At 40.7% G+C, this 15,294-nt stretch overlaps 1 protein-coding gene across 5 annotated transcripts in view; it reads right to left on the bottom strand.

The window, feature by feature from the left end:
- The window catches only part of CORO1C (coronin 1C), an 86,827-nt gene that overhangs the window by 2,597 nt on the left and 68,936 nt on the right, over positions 1-15,294 (bottom strand). For all 5 annotated transcript variants that reach the window (XM_032300572.1, XM_032300591.1, XM_032300581.1 and 2 more), the window contains 7 exons: positions 11,952-12,081; positions 9,066-9,247; positions 7,467-7,586; positions 6,210-6,314; positions 4,207-4,352; positions 1,259-1,316; positions 901-1,146 (listed from right to left, as the gene is read on the bottom strand). In XM_032300572.1, the coding sequence (XP_032156463.1) occupies positions 901-1,146; positions 1,259-1,316; positions 4,207-4,352; positions 6,210-6,314; positions 7,467-7,586; positions 9,066-9,247; positions 11,952-12,081 (987 nt within the window). The remainder of the gene's footprint in view (positions 1-900; positions 1,147-1,258; positions 1,317-4,206; positions 4,353-6,209; positions 6,315-7,466; positions 7,587-9,065; positions 9,248-11,951; positions 12,082-15,294) is intronic.

Here is a 15,294-nt window from a genome sequence, read left to right on the forward strand (position 1 = left end):
CTGAAACCCCGTAGCAAAACAGCAGCGTGTCACAGTGCCACTTCTGATTCTGAGGCCTGTGCACTTACTCAGACAAAGGGTCTCCTGGGTCACAATTAGACCACAGGACGAAACACAATTAGACTACAGCTCCTTCAAGGCTGCCCTACATCCTAACCACCGCAATCATTCCATCAAGAGTAACTTCTATCTGACCAGAGTAAGGGGCGATTCTCCCAGAAGCTACAGAGCTCCTGCCATCTGTGAGGGAGGCTCCTTCTTAGGAGTGAAACCCTTGCCCTGTGTGCCCACTCCCCCTCTCTTCCATAGGACCTGCTCTCCTGGCAATAGCAGCACTCTCCAGTGGCCGCAGTGAGTCAAGAGCAGGCTCGATTCCCATTGCCCCACCCAAACAGCTCTTGCCTAAATCCCCATTATTGCCATCAACCCCACACAGCCAGATCCTTCCGTCATAGCCACTCAGCTACATCTGAACACTTGGCACTCCCTCTTTCCAGGGACCTCCTCTCCCTGGTGCCTATGAACCCACACTCCCATATTTTATTTCTACCCAAAACAGGAAACGATTAAACTAGTTTGGCAAAAGACAGGAAAAACCCAAGAGGCTCCTGTTCACACTCAGAAGTGGTAGGAGACTAACACCTATCCCAGTCATGATGGTTTGTGGCCACACTTGGCTCCTTTAATGGGGCTAAGGGAGCTTTAACTCCATTAAAGGAGGCAAGTATGGCCACAAACGACCACCATCACATGACCTAGGACCTGCTCCCACTTTTTCATTTACTGAAAACCCCCGTGCACCCAGCTGAGACAGTCCTCGCCAATGCCCTGGACCATAAGCACTTTACAGAAGATAAAGCCTGAACCAGCCAAGCACTCCCGCACTCTAGGGGTCCTCACCACACTGGTGGTGTCTGTGGTTTTCTTGGGGACGCTGATCAGGTCACACTTCTTGTTTGCAGTGGGCTTGCTATCCAGAATGTTCTTCTTGACCACCTTGAGATCCCTGTTTTTGCCTGGAATGTACCCGTGCTTCAAGGAGATGAGGATTGGGTCTGCATTCTTGCCCTCGAACCACTCTTCTGCCTCCAGCGCAGCTTCTGGCCCCGCTGTGTCAGGATACAGGTCATCTTGGAAAAGGTCAGACTACAAGAGACATTTGGCACCCACGGGTAAGGAAGAAGAAAGGCCTGGAATTTTTGAATTTTATTTTTACATTTGTTTAAAACATGGATTGTTTAGCAAACTAGGCACTCACCTTCCTGGGAACAGTCATGATTATAGGTTCACACTTTCTCTCATGAAGTTTGAAGAATCTTCAGAGGGAAATAAAGGCAAAGTTGTATTAAGTGAAATATGAGGCTGAGTAACAGAATTAATAATGACTTTTCTACAATGCTGTCTGAAATGTCAAGTGTTTCTTTACCCATCCCCACAACTGATCCACCCTAGGAATAGGCAGAACTTAGTGTTCTGGGTTGACAGATGAGAGAACGGAAGCCAAGAGTCACAATGCTAGGAAATGGCGGATTGGAGACCAGAACCATGAGTAGAGGTCTAGGTATTATAATGGAAAATGCCAATTATCTGGGGGGCAGATAAACTGTGATGGAAATAATAGAAACCCTGAAACTGACTCACATGTGAAAAAATTACCATGTCAACATACAGGAGAGAACAAGACAATTTTCTTTTTCAGTCAAGACGAGAAACAATAAAAAATTCTCTCTAAAGCTCTTGGCAAGAGAGGTAGCCTTAGTGAGTATTCTGGCCAGATCACCAGATCAAATGGCTGGTGTGCAAGGGGGGAGTTAAGGGTAGGTGTAAATGCTACTGGGGAAATGTTTTCTGAATTTTAAGAGTTTAAGTCAGAGAAGACACTGACACATCAAATATGCAAAACCAATGAAACTCATTTCTCCTGCGAAATCTGCAGCCTTTGGCATTTGAAAGTGGGCAGGAGGAGTCCAGTGAAGACAGCCTGGCAGATACATTGCTCTAACGCCCAGGGGAACAAAAGCTGAGTAGAGCTCAGGGTGGTGGTAAAGGTGTTTGTAAAATCATCATCCTCTTTAAAAAGAAGGTTGTGTCAAATGTGCTTGTTTACTATTTCAACCAAAAACCAAAGGAGTCCCAGACAAAAACCTTTTCTTTTTTTTTTTTTTTAAGACAGGGTCTTGCTCTATCACCCAGGCTGGAGTGCAGTGGCACAAGCTCACTGAGGCCTTGACCTCCTGAGCTCAAGCAAATCCTCCCACCTCAGCCTCTGCAATAACTGGGACCTACCACGCCTTGCTAACTTTTTAATGTTTTGTAGAGACAAGAGTCTCACTAGATTGCCCATACTGCTCTTGAACTCCCAAGCTCAAGGGATCGTCCCACCGTGGCTTCCCAAAGTGTTGGGATTAGAGGGTAAGCCACCACTCCTGGCCCAAAAACATTTTTAAAGACTGATTTAATGAAAATTCTGCCGTTAGTATAATGACTAAAAAGCCTGACCTGGCTTTGACTTCCAGCTCTACTACTAAAACCCGTGAGAGTATGACTACCTCACCAAGCTTCAAGTTCTTCAACCATAAAATGGGATAAAAGTAACATCTACCACATAGGATTATTATGAGAAGGGAAAAAGGCAGCATGTAGCATATCCAGCATAGTACCTGGCATATAATAAACGCTCAAGAAACACTTCAGAAATAGGAGACATTCTGAACAACTGTGTTTACAGTCTGTTGAACTTTTAGATGACAACAAATGTGTTCCAAAATACTGGATGTAATCATAAGTTCAAATTCAGCCTATTTTGAACCACATTTTGATTAGTTTGGTTTAAACCACAATTTTCAATAATCTTTAACAGCTTTCCTTCATTATTCCAACTCTTAGGAAAAAAAATCCAACAGAGAGTTTTGGGTTTTTTGTTTGTTTGTTTTTTGAGATAGAGTCTCACTTTGTCACCCAGGCTGAAGTGCAGTGGCATGATCTCGGCTCACTGCAACCTCCACCTCTCGGGTTCAAGTGATTCTACTGCCTCAGCCTCCTGAGTAGCTGGGATTACAGGCACACGCCACCATGCCCAGGTGATTTCTGTATTTTTAGTAGAGATTAATGTAAAAAAAGGACTTACATAAAAATTCTTTTACTTGTATTTTGAAAGTCATAAGTATTAATTCTTTAACTGTGAGACCAGAACAGCAAGGTTTTTTAAAGTCCATATAAACAGTGTTATAGAAATGTGTGGTATGACCTTACCTGTGATGATGTAGTGCTAATTACTCTGCTGTTTGAAATGGCCAGTGGTCACTGAGTCTCAGAGGGTATCTTTGTTGACTAGCATGAGAAAAACGCCTGTCCCTTAGGAAGCCCACTGACATCATAGAATATGAATTTTTTAAAAATCAGAAATAGTACAGAGAGGAAGAAATTGCATCACAGCTGAATTTCCTAAATCAAGCTACCACTCCATTGCAGGATCTTTGCTTTCTCTAGTTTAGGACCGGTGGGGCACCAAATACAGTTTTGACCCTGGTTCTTCTACTCATAGAGTAAGAAAACCACCCCTTTTCCATCCCCAAGCCAGGCTCTCCCCTACTTGCCCACCAGAGAACACTGACCATGGCCTCAGCTTGAAGATTAAAGATGCATGTTTCACTATTTCAGTAGCTGTGCAATATAACCGAGTATGCCACTTAATTGCTACACTTCAGTTGTATGGGCAGGAAACAAAGTATTAATTCCATAGTACACACAAGGATAGAAAGACTTGGGCTTCATAGAATTTCTTGTAGCTATATTGCTCTGGTACCATCAGGCATTCAGATGACAATAAAAAGTGAGATTTGCTGGGTGTGATGCTGGGCACCTATAATCTCAGCTACTTGGAAGGCTAAGGCCGGAGAATCACTTGAACCAGGGAGGCGGAGGTTGCAGTGAGAGATCGCACCACTGCACTCCTGCCTGGGCAACGGAGTGAGACTCCGTCTCAAAAAAAAAAAAAAAAAAAAAAGTGAGATTTTCATAATGAAGAAACTTAGTTTTAGTGAGTATCCTCAGAAAGTGCCATCTCATAGCAATGAGTATAAGTCTACTACTTTCTTACTTAGAATAGTGAGATATTTTTGAGATCTGAAGTATATGCTAGTCTGAGTTGAAATAATTGTCGCACAGTTACACCAACCTAGAATACTGACAATCTCTATTTTTTACCTGGCAATCTCACATTTGTTCACATCAAGTCCCCTCTTGGGCATGTAACCCATCCCTCTCTGAGGCTCCTTGCTGCTGAATGTGTTGAGGTAGTGGACATATGGGGATTCATCCGTGATCTCAAAATAGCGAATACTGCTGTCACCCTGTAAGAAATCAGAGACAAGTTTGTGTCTGATTGTTATTGAAACATCTGGCTTATGCGGGTATCTCTCTCCTCTATAAACCCAGCATTAGTTGGGACCCCGCTTCAGTAGTTAACCTTTGTTTCTTCATAAAGAGCCTTGCACATGATAAAACTGATAAAGCATATGACAGTTTCTTTTCCTCAAAAAGTAACCCCTCACTTATCAAATGCTAACATGCCTTTTAAGTGGTCTCCTCAGCCTCCTACCAAAGGCTCTAATTTTACTCCGCTGAGCCTCGGTACTAGGCCAGAGTTAGGGCAAAAATGTTAATGCCTCTGCTAAACAGCTACATTGCAATTCAACTTCAAAAAACAAACAAACAAACAAAGACTAAGAGGATTGCCAAGAATGCAACTTGATTTAAGTAATTATTCACTGGCATAGCGCAATGCTGTTCACAGACCTAGGGGCACCAATATCAGGCATTTAGATGACGACAAAAAATGAGATTTTTCTAATGAAAAAACTCAGTTTTAGTGAGTATCCTCAGAAAGTGCCATCTCATTGCCATGTGTACAATTCTACTACTTTCTTGCTTAGAATGGTCAAATATTTAAGTGCTGAAGCATATGTTAGTCTAAGTACAAATAATTGTCACACAGTTACACCAACCTGAACAATGAAGGCAATCTTGTCTGGCAGAGAGGAGATATACATATATGTAAGAAAGAAGAAGACAAAAATAGCTAGGTGGTATCATGCCTCAACAGTGATCCCAGTTCTCATGATTTCCATTTGTCTCAATGATTGAGATATCTAAAGCAATGAAAAAGAAGCTAAACCCTTACTAGTCATTTTCTGCATACCCAAAAGAATTTTCCATTTTGTGCTACTAATATCTGAGTAACTGATCATTTTGTTCGTTTTAGTTCAGTGAGGGGCAACAACGGCAAGGTAAATGTGCTTAACACCTGTTAACATCTGCAGTAAAATGGCTTTCAAGGAAACAGACAAGATCACCGTTTCTAAGAAACTGACCTATTATAAAAATGTAAAGCAGGTCTGCAGCATGCTCAATCAGCTATGAAAAGTAAACATCACCAGCTTTACCACCCAGTGAAGGGCTATCTAACAGGCCTAGGGAGTATATCAACAGCTCTACTGCTATTAATTTGTTTATTTCAACCACAAAAAGTTCTAAGGGAAATTGAGCCTACAAAAAAATAAGGAATTATAAGGTTCCCACCTACAAAAATGAAATAATAAAGCTACCCACAGTCTAGGCATGCTGGGCTCATAAGGAAGGAGGAAGGTTTTTGGAGTTCAGTGAGGAGTCTCCCTATAACTGCTATCACCCCTGAGCTTTAGTCAGGACTCATATCTTCAAGCCCAGGGTCCTAGCTCTGAACCCCAGGAACAAGAGCCCTCCAGAGAGCCTTTGAGGCCCTCAAAAGTTTATATCCACAAAACACCATTCTCTTAACAAGTCCATGGTGTGTGGCACTAAGTATACACGTGCTCATCTAGGGTTATCCAACAAATTTCAGCATTAGATGCGGCCAACTGGTTACCCATCCCTGGCACAAGCACAGATAAATCTAAAATCACCAATCAGGTAGCACTGCTAGGTGAAGAAGAAACACCAGTGTTGTGTTTCAAGAAGAACATGGTGTGTTGTCGCTGCACAACTGGCAAGCTACACACAGTCCAGTCTCAAGACCTAAAAATACCAAATTATCTGTCCTTAGCTTATAACATACACACAGAAATTAGAAAAATTAAACAGACACAACACATTGCCCATCCTCTAAATCTCTGAAGGATAAATGTTTCCACTCACAGGATTTAACACCAAACATCAAAATTACTGTTTACCTTTCCACATAAGTAAATGATGCTGGTGTCAGGGTCATAGAAAGGCAGCAACACCCCATTGCTAGTGTCCATCTCATGAAGAGCGATTGGTTCCTGCATATTTTTCTGGGGGGGAAATGATATATATGTGTGTGTGTATACATTTTTTTTTAAATACATTTTTATAATCTTATTATACATTCTTCTATCCCAATTAAGTGAGCCATTTTCCTAGAATAATAGAAGTCTGAACTGTGCACATGCAATACTCATACATGTAAACAGCAACAGGGATGCTAAATGAGATCCAGCTCACTAAAAATTTCATTGATTTGACAACATAATGCACGCATACATCAGTGTGATTTCATGACAATGATGACACAGCCCTTCTCCTTTGTAACTGTTTTTTTTTTTTTTTTTTTTTTTTTTTGAGACTGAGTCTCCTTCTGTTGCCCAGGCTGGAGTGCAGTGGTGTGATCTCAGCTCACTGCAACCTCCACCTTTCAGATTCAAGAGATTCTCCTGCCCCAGCCTCCTGAGTAGCTGGGATTACAGCCACGCACCACCACGGCCGGCTAGTTTTTGTATTTTTAGTAGATACAGAGTTTCACCATGTTGACCAGGCTGGTCTCGAACTCCAGGCCTCAAGTGATCCGGCTGCCTCAGCCTCCCAAAGTGCTCAGATTACAGGCATGAACCACTGCGCCCAGTCTATTTTCTTTTTTAAAAGTACTTTTTAAATTATAAAACAAATATCTGTGATTTTTAAAAGTTGAAAGATATAACAAACAACATAAAAATCATTTCATATTCCAAAATCCTACAGCCCAGTGAGTGGCAGAAACTATTACCATTTTGATCTATTTCCTTCCGACACATGTACACAGAGATTGAGATGATACCATGTATGTTGTATTTTTCCCCACTTAAGCTAACTATGAACATTTTTCTAAGCATGACCATTTTGATTTAGATAATTGATCATATTCTTTATGATATATGAACTTATTTCCCAAATCCAGAACGCTAGATTCTTCATACATTCTTTTTAAAAAAATATACAACAGCCTCTTCAGGAGTATCAAGAGTATGTCTTTGAAATACATATACCTGTAAGTCTCCAATGAGGATAAGAGCTTCACATCCAATTGAAGACTAGCAGGCACTTAGAAAACTACACTAAGAATCCCATAATCTGCTTAACCACTGGAAGACCTGCTCAGAACAGACAGAAAGCTCAAGTGAAAGCAAGAGGAAAGGCTGGGGAAGGCATACCGGATTCCAGAGAGCCAGCTGCCGCTCGCTCATGCGGCTGAAACCAGTGGTGAAGACATTGCCGTCGGCCAGGAAGATGGCTCTCATGGGTCTTGCTCCTTCATGTGCTTTCTCCTTCTCCTGGAGAGCAAAAAGGCACAGGCCACACATTAAACTACAAGGAGACAAGGTGAGTGGGGAAACTCCAGCATTGATCCAGCCTCATCCACTGCCGTTCATGTTCACCTGGGTGTGGGAGGGAGGCCAGTGTGAACCACCCCCTTCCCCAGATGAGGAAACAAAGAGATACTACGTGATCTGGACAAGGCCCCTCAGTGAGGTAGCAAGAGTGCCAGGATTTGACTCAAAAGCCTCACTCTCTCCACCATATCCGGCTGCCAACCCAAGTCCATGCTCTGCAAAAATAAAACACATGAAAGGACTCTGCCAAATGTCTGTTTCTCAAAATGATACTAATATAAGGAGATTAGATATGTCCTACCATTTCTACCAATATCATAGGGCAGAAAGAAGCTTTGTCTAGTTAACCCTTTCCTTGACCTCGCTAGTTTAATGAGTGCACTAGGACAACCCTTGGAAGATCTGGGGTGGAGAAAACACTTTGTGCAGGGCTGGGCAAGTCCCCAGGGCTCCATAAGCACAAGCTACTATCATTGCCCGACTTTTGAAAAGAAATGGTGCCAAAGGACAACCACATCTCAGGAAGGGCCTCAGAGTGTGGCAAGTGAGGCCTTCTCGGATTCACTACTTGTAGTTTCAACCTTGACTAAAGACCCAAATGTCCATCTTTTGACAGGGTGTGTTGAGGTCCAGTTTGGGTGGCAGAAACTAAGACACTGAGCTGATGAGAGAACCTGTTCCATCTTTTTTCTTTTCTTTTTTTTTCGGAGATAGGGTCTCACTCTGTCACCCAGGCTGGAATGCAGTGGTGTGTGTGATCTGTGATCTTGATCTCAGCTCACTACAACCTCTGCCTCCCAGGTTCAAGCAATTCTCATGCCTCAGCCTTCTGAGTAGCTGGAATTACAAGCATACACCACCACGCCCGGCTCATTTTGTGTGTGTGTGTGTGTGTATATTTTTAGTAGAGACAGGGTTTCACCATGTTGGCCAGGCTGGTCTCAAACTCCTGAGCTCAAATGATCCGCCCATATTGGACTCCCAAAGTGCTGGGATTATAGGTGTGAGCCACCACACCCGGCCACCTGTTGCATCTTTAACAGTTATTTTGGGAAAAGGGCAAGAAACTGATTCATCAATATTCAATACAAAGCTCCAAAATCAGGAATGCAGCTAATTGGTTTAACTGATTAAGACTTACAAACTCTTTAAAGACTCTAGTGAACTGATACAAACTATTTCTTTGTGAAATAAAGCCACAAAGTGAGAGACTTGAGAAAAAGCTGAAAAATTTACAAGTCTGGAGAGAAGCACAACTGGGGAGACAGTCAGAAGCCTATAAGCCTTCTCTTATTCACAGCTGGTGTCTGCATACAACACAAGACCACTGACCAGTACTGCCGCCTGCCTTAAAAAGCAGAAAGCTCACACACACTCAAGTGCTCCAACTACCTGAGTTTTCATCCTAGGAATACTCACAGCAACAATCTCTTGTTTCCTGGGATCGATGACTCTCACTTTCTTGTCTTTGGAGGCTGTGCAGATCAGACTGCCATTCCGGTTCCAGCTCACATTGTAAATCATGTCTGAATGCATATCGTCCAAGTTTAGAAGGGCTTCCCCTGTTCCCACATTCCAGATGATAATAGCATTATCACAACCTAAAACAGGCAAAACCACCAGAGAGCAGAAGATTAGAAACACCTATACAACACTCTCCAAAAACTACAGATACAGTGAGGCGGGTGGGAGGGAGAGGAGAGCAAGAGGAAGAGGGAGAGAAAAGATGCTGCTGATTGTCAGAGGCCCTACTTACTGAGAGTTAAAAACTGAAATGACAAAGAAAAAGGTTTGTCTAAAAGAAATAAAAGTGTTAAAGTAAAACACAGCTTGTTAAGTTTGGGTTCATATGAAACAATCAACCAAACAAAAAACAAAGAACCACACCAAAACAGAACCCTCTTTTCTTTAAAGAGTTAACTGGGCTGGTAGACCCAAGTGATGTCAAGTTTCCTTTTCTAGTAAAACAAGCATCTATAGCTTATTTCTCTGCCAAATAAACTAAAAATAAAAGGCTTAAGTAACTGTTTAGGGCACTCAACAAAAACTCTGGGTGGCAGGTTATTCCAATCAGTGAAGCTCTAAGACACAGTTTTGATATATTAAAGTATGGTACAACAGTGGAATAGAAAAGCCAGAAGCAGGGCCTGTTTGCTCACAACAGATCTGTATCTTTAAAAGAAGAGAAAAATAGGTCAAGACTGCTCTTATCACGGTGAGAAGCCCAAACTATAATCAAGTAGGTACATGGATTCAGAAACAGATTCTCAAAGAGGGCCACGATGTCAACTCAGCCACCACCTCAGTTCATCAACTCCTTCCTTCCTTCTTTCAAGAGTCCGCCCCAAGCCTCCAGGCCCCTTTAAAAAGAGGCAGCATGTGTTGCTCCTAGGATATCAGTTCAAGGATAAAGCAAAATAAAGGAAGGACATCCTAGAGATGGATTCTTGCCAATAAAGCAATTTTGAAATCATTTAGGAAAAAATAGCCACTAATACCCAGGATACTTAAATTACGTAAGGGTTAGAAATAGGAAACTGGCCAGGCACAGTGGCTCACACCTGTAACCCCAGCACTTTGGGAGGCCGAGGCAGGTGGATCATCTGAGGTCAGGAGTTTGAGACCAGTCTGACCAACATCGAGAAACCCCATCTCTACTAAAAATACAAAATTAGCCAAGCATGGTGGTGTATGCCTGTAGTCCCAGCTACTTGGGAGGCTGAAGCAAAAGAGTCGCTTGAACCCAAGAGGTGGAGGTTGCAGTGAGCCAAGATCATGCCATTGCACCCCAGCCCAGGCAACAAGGGTGAAACTCCATCTCAAAAAAAAAAAAAAAAAGGTAGGAAACTGGGTAAAAAACTACACAACAGTATGAAAAGTTGAAGCTAAACTCTGGGATGGACAATTGAACCTTTCTGTGCCTTATTCCTCACAGGCAAACAAGTAACTTCAGCCCCAGCAGCTGGATCACATACTCTAAAAATATGCAGAACACGACAATCACCCATTCTCCTTTACATGTAAAAAGAAGAATGAAGACCAATCTACTGCTGCTGCCCTGTGCTACCTTGATAAGAAAGGTAGCAGGAAATTTTCCATGATGGAATTCCAGCTCTGGAGTGTCTTTCCTCTCCTTAATCAGACTGAGGTTCTGAGTAGAACACTAAAAATGATCCCCAAGTATAGTCAATGGTGATTATAAAAAACAATATCCTACATGGCATCTTTTTTGAAAAATGGGCCTTAGTTTCAATAGGTATTTGGCACTATAATTTTTTGTTTAACTCACTATGAATCATAAACATTCTGTATTCCCAATTAAAAACTGAACTGCCCCCACCTCCTCCATTTTACTGGTGAGGGGAAAAGACCTTTAAAATTCTACCTCTAACATTACTATCACTTTTTAAATATATCACTTTTATTAAGGTATAACTTACATACAATACAATACACCCATTTTAAGTATATATTTGGTAAGTTTCAACAAATGCATATACTCATGTAGCCACTACTACAATCAAGATGTAGACTATTTCCATCACCCCACAAAGTTCCCTCATGCCTTCTGTATTGTTTTCATAAAAGAAAATGAAATCTCCAATTTTAGACAACGGAAAAGATTTCTGTACAACATCAATGTCCAGAAATAGGGGACTAATCAAGTACACTGAGGTATATCTAGAAGTCATTAAAAATAGGAAGAGTGCTTAATGGCACATAAAAAGGGTCACAGTATACCACCAAGTGCAGAAAGCAGGCCATGTGTAAAGTGTATAAACCCATCCCTTTGTGTAAAATAATTTATGCATATGCACAGAAATATCTTCTGGAAAGAAACATCAAAATAGTAATAATGATCTTACCTCCGAGTGGTGGGATTAAAAGTGATTTTTTTTTTCCTTTTGTTTACATATGCTCTCTATAGCATACACACACTAATTGTATAGCAGGGAAAAATGCAAGAACCCAGGGCTTCTGGCTCCCTAACAAGTATACCTTCTACCATATCAGGAATAACCAAAACTATGGTTCATGGAGGGCTCTGGCAGGAACCATGAATCTGCTGAAATTATGGCAGGAAATTCATAGCCTTCATCAGATTGTCAAAGTGGCCTTGAAACACACATACACATGTGTGCAGGCTGGGGGAGCAGTGTACCCCAATACTCTTCACCATGGTTTCCTAATAATCTGCTTTAAAACCATGTAATGTAGCACACAACCAAAACATGTTTGTTGCCCCCTACTCAGAGAGCCACAAGAGCGGAAGACAAGGGGAGGGGCACTGAGCTCGGCTCCCACCTGCACTAAGAAGCACATTTCGGGCCGTCGGATGCCAGGCAACGATGCCGACTCTCTTTGAATGGCCTTCCAAAATCACCACAGGTTCAGTCAGGGAAAGGGTGAGTCCATTTTCTGGGATCTGCCATACCTGTTAGAGAAAGAAGAAAGATGATCCACATGAAAGCTACTGCCTTTCATTATCACATTTACAGTGACCGTCCGCTTTAAAGATTTGCTCTATATAAACAGAACATACAGTGATATTTGGATGAATGGCAGAATATTGTGAAATGACTGTGTTCAGCTGTTTTTAAAATGTAATATGTTATCGGAAATCAGGATACCAACAAGGACTACAAAACACTACCTCTCAACTTTTATTTATTATTTGGGATTTTATTCTAAATTCCTTATTAAGTTCAACACTCTCCAGTTAGAAGCATGCAAATAATTGAAAGAAAAATATAAAATGATTGAAACAGTCATGAAAAGGATTGGGATGAAGACACTTAGCTAAGTCTCTGGCTCTTGATAGGATAATATAGTTTTAAAACATATTTTCTATAATTTTACACTTGGAAAATAAAATACACAATATTTTTGTAACATGTATTATAGAAAATATTTTACAAAGAAAAAAATAAGTTAGACCTCCTCAAAATTAAAAGCTTTTGTGCTTCAAAGGACACTATCAAGAAAGTGAAAAAACAGTCCACAGAATGGGAGAAAGAGAAAATAATTTGCAACTCATACATTTGATAAGAGAATATATATATATATATATATATATATATGTATATGTATACGTATATATATATGTATGGATGGATGTATATATAACATAAAAAGAACTCTTAGAATTCAACCAATGGACAGATAACCCAATTTAAAAATAGGCCAGTAAGCAAAACAGACATTTTGAGGAATACATATAAATGGCCAAAAAGCACATGAAAAGATGTTTGGCATTATCAGTTATGACAGAAATGCAAACCAAAACCACAAGCTCTCCCTTCACACCCATTAGGATGGCTAGAATCTAAAAGACTGATAACAAGTGTTGACAAGCATGTGAAAAATCAGAGCCTGCACACATGGCTGGTGAGAATGTAAAATGGTGCAGCCACCATTTGGTGGCAGACTTTGGAAAACAGCCTGGAAGTTCCTTAAATGATCAAACAGTTATCATATGACCCAGCAATTCCACTCCTAGGGATATACCCAAGAGGATGGAAACGTGTCCACACAAAAACTTGTACAAGGATGTTCACAGCAGCATTATTTGTAATAGCCCAAAGGTGGAAACAACCCAAATATCCATCTATTGACAAATGGCTAAAAAAACTGACATATTCATACATTGGAATATTATTTGGCCATAAAAAAGAATGAAGTACTGATACATGTTACAACATGAGGAAACTCTAAAAACTTTATGCAAAGTGAAAGAAGCCAGACATAGAAGATTACATATTATAGGATTCCACATACGTGAAATGTCCGGAATAGGCAAATCTGTAAAGACAGAAAGTAGAATAGTGGTTGCTTAATGTTGGGGAATGTGGAGGGAGGCAGGTGGAGGGGTGATAGCTAAAGGATGTGGGTTTCTTTTTGAAAACATTCTATAATTGTCTGTGGTGATGGTTGTGAATATTCTAAAAATCAGTAAATTGTACATTTTAAATGGGTGAATTCTATGTGAATTATATCCCAATAAAACTTGTTATTTAAAAAAATCCTCTTGACTGGTGAAGACATGCAGAAGACTCACCATATCTTAACTGGGGACATGCCTGGGCAGCAGGGGGAGAAAGGAATAGGGAAAGTATGAGAGTGGAAGGAACGAAAGACTTTACATTTAACAATGGAAGACAAAGGTTTCAAAAGGATAAGAAACAACCTCTAAGAAAAGGACTGAGTTACAGGTAAGCTGAGTGGCATCAAGAACCCTATAGAAGGCCAGATGGTAAATAATATTTAAGTTTATGAAAAAGCTAAAGTTTAAAATCATTATCTTCTACATGAAGATTAAAATAAGTAAATTTATCATCAGAAATGATTTTGAGGAACTAACTCACGAAAAATTTAAGAACCTGCCAGAGAAAAATCATGTTTAAAACTAGAACAAGTGAGAAACAGAATTTTCCGTTGTGGAAACTTTAAAGAAGGAGACAAACAATTGTCTGTTTTCAGTTGCTTAGTGGAAGGCAGAGATCTAGATTGGATGAGTGTTTAGAGTTCAGCTCAGTTCTGCCGTCCTGCAAAAAATGAGAACAAAAAGTTTGCCATTCTGAAGAGAGGGAAAAAGTCATGAGTTGAGTGACTGGTTCATTTTTACAGCTAAATTCTACCCAGGCTAAATATAGCCCTTTATGCAAATCACGGCAAAAATAAACCTGCATTTTGAGGGCCCAAGCTTCGAACATCGTCTAATTACCCCAGAGCGCCCCCCCCCCCCCCCCCGCAATCATTCAGCAAATTTTAAGCAAGGCAGGTGTAAACAAGCATGGAAGAAAAAGGATGCCCTATCCTGCCCCTTGCCCTCCCTCTGCGGAACAGACCTTGACCCAGGCCTCTTTCCCCTGTGGAAAATGTGGGCATCTGCTTTCCCCCGGCATTGCATGTTAGCTTTCATCCTGATATGCACTTTTTTTTTTTTTTTTTTTTTTTTTTCTTTTCCTGGCAACTTTCATTTAAGATATGTACTATTTTTATTTAAGAATTTATGATTTATAAAACAACTCCAAAGTGAACTTGACTATCTGAATACAAAGCAGGGCTGACATTTTGAACAGAACAAACAGAAAACAGTGACTACTAATTTGATCAAAGCATAAAGCTGACAGAAAATTACGAAATGGGACTTCAGTGACTCAACAGGAAATGCATTTTGCAAGATGCACTGTGACCCCACTTAGAACTGACAGAGTGGTAATACCACCTGCCATCTCCAGATGGCACCCCAACCATGGCCTGCTGGGTTTCCTTGCAAGGACTGAAAATGCTTCTGTGTCTAACTCTGAGCACAGCTAGTGCATTTTCCAAATCACTAATGAGACGTGGAGTGATGGGAGGCCTTGGTTATAATCAGCATTTCCAACGTTACATATGAGGATAAAGCAGAGCTTCTAATGGGGACTTAACCTTTTCCTTTCTCTAACTTTTCCCCATCATCTTTTCCTTGCATTAAAAGAAATTTTAATGATGAAGCAAAACATTTATTAATTTTAAAATAAGAAAACTGTGTGTTCCTTCTTTACCTCACTTCCAGCCAGTTTAATGGTTCCCTCAATTGGGTTTGTGCACATAAGTTGAGCACCTAACCCATTTTACTAAGTCTTTTTTTTTTTTTTTTTTTTTT

Source organism: Sapajus apella, unplaced genomic scaffold (assembly GCF_009761245.1).
Source record: "Sapajus apella isolate SASKATOON/1434 unplaced genomic scaffold, GSC_monkey_1.0 scaffold2, whole genome shotgun sequence".
NCBI classification, from domain to species: domain Eukaryota; kingdom Metazoa; phylum Chordata; class Mammalia; order Primates; family Cebidae; genus Sapajus; species Sapajus apella.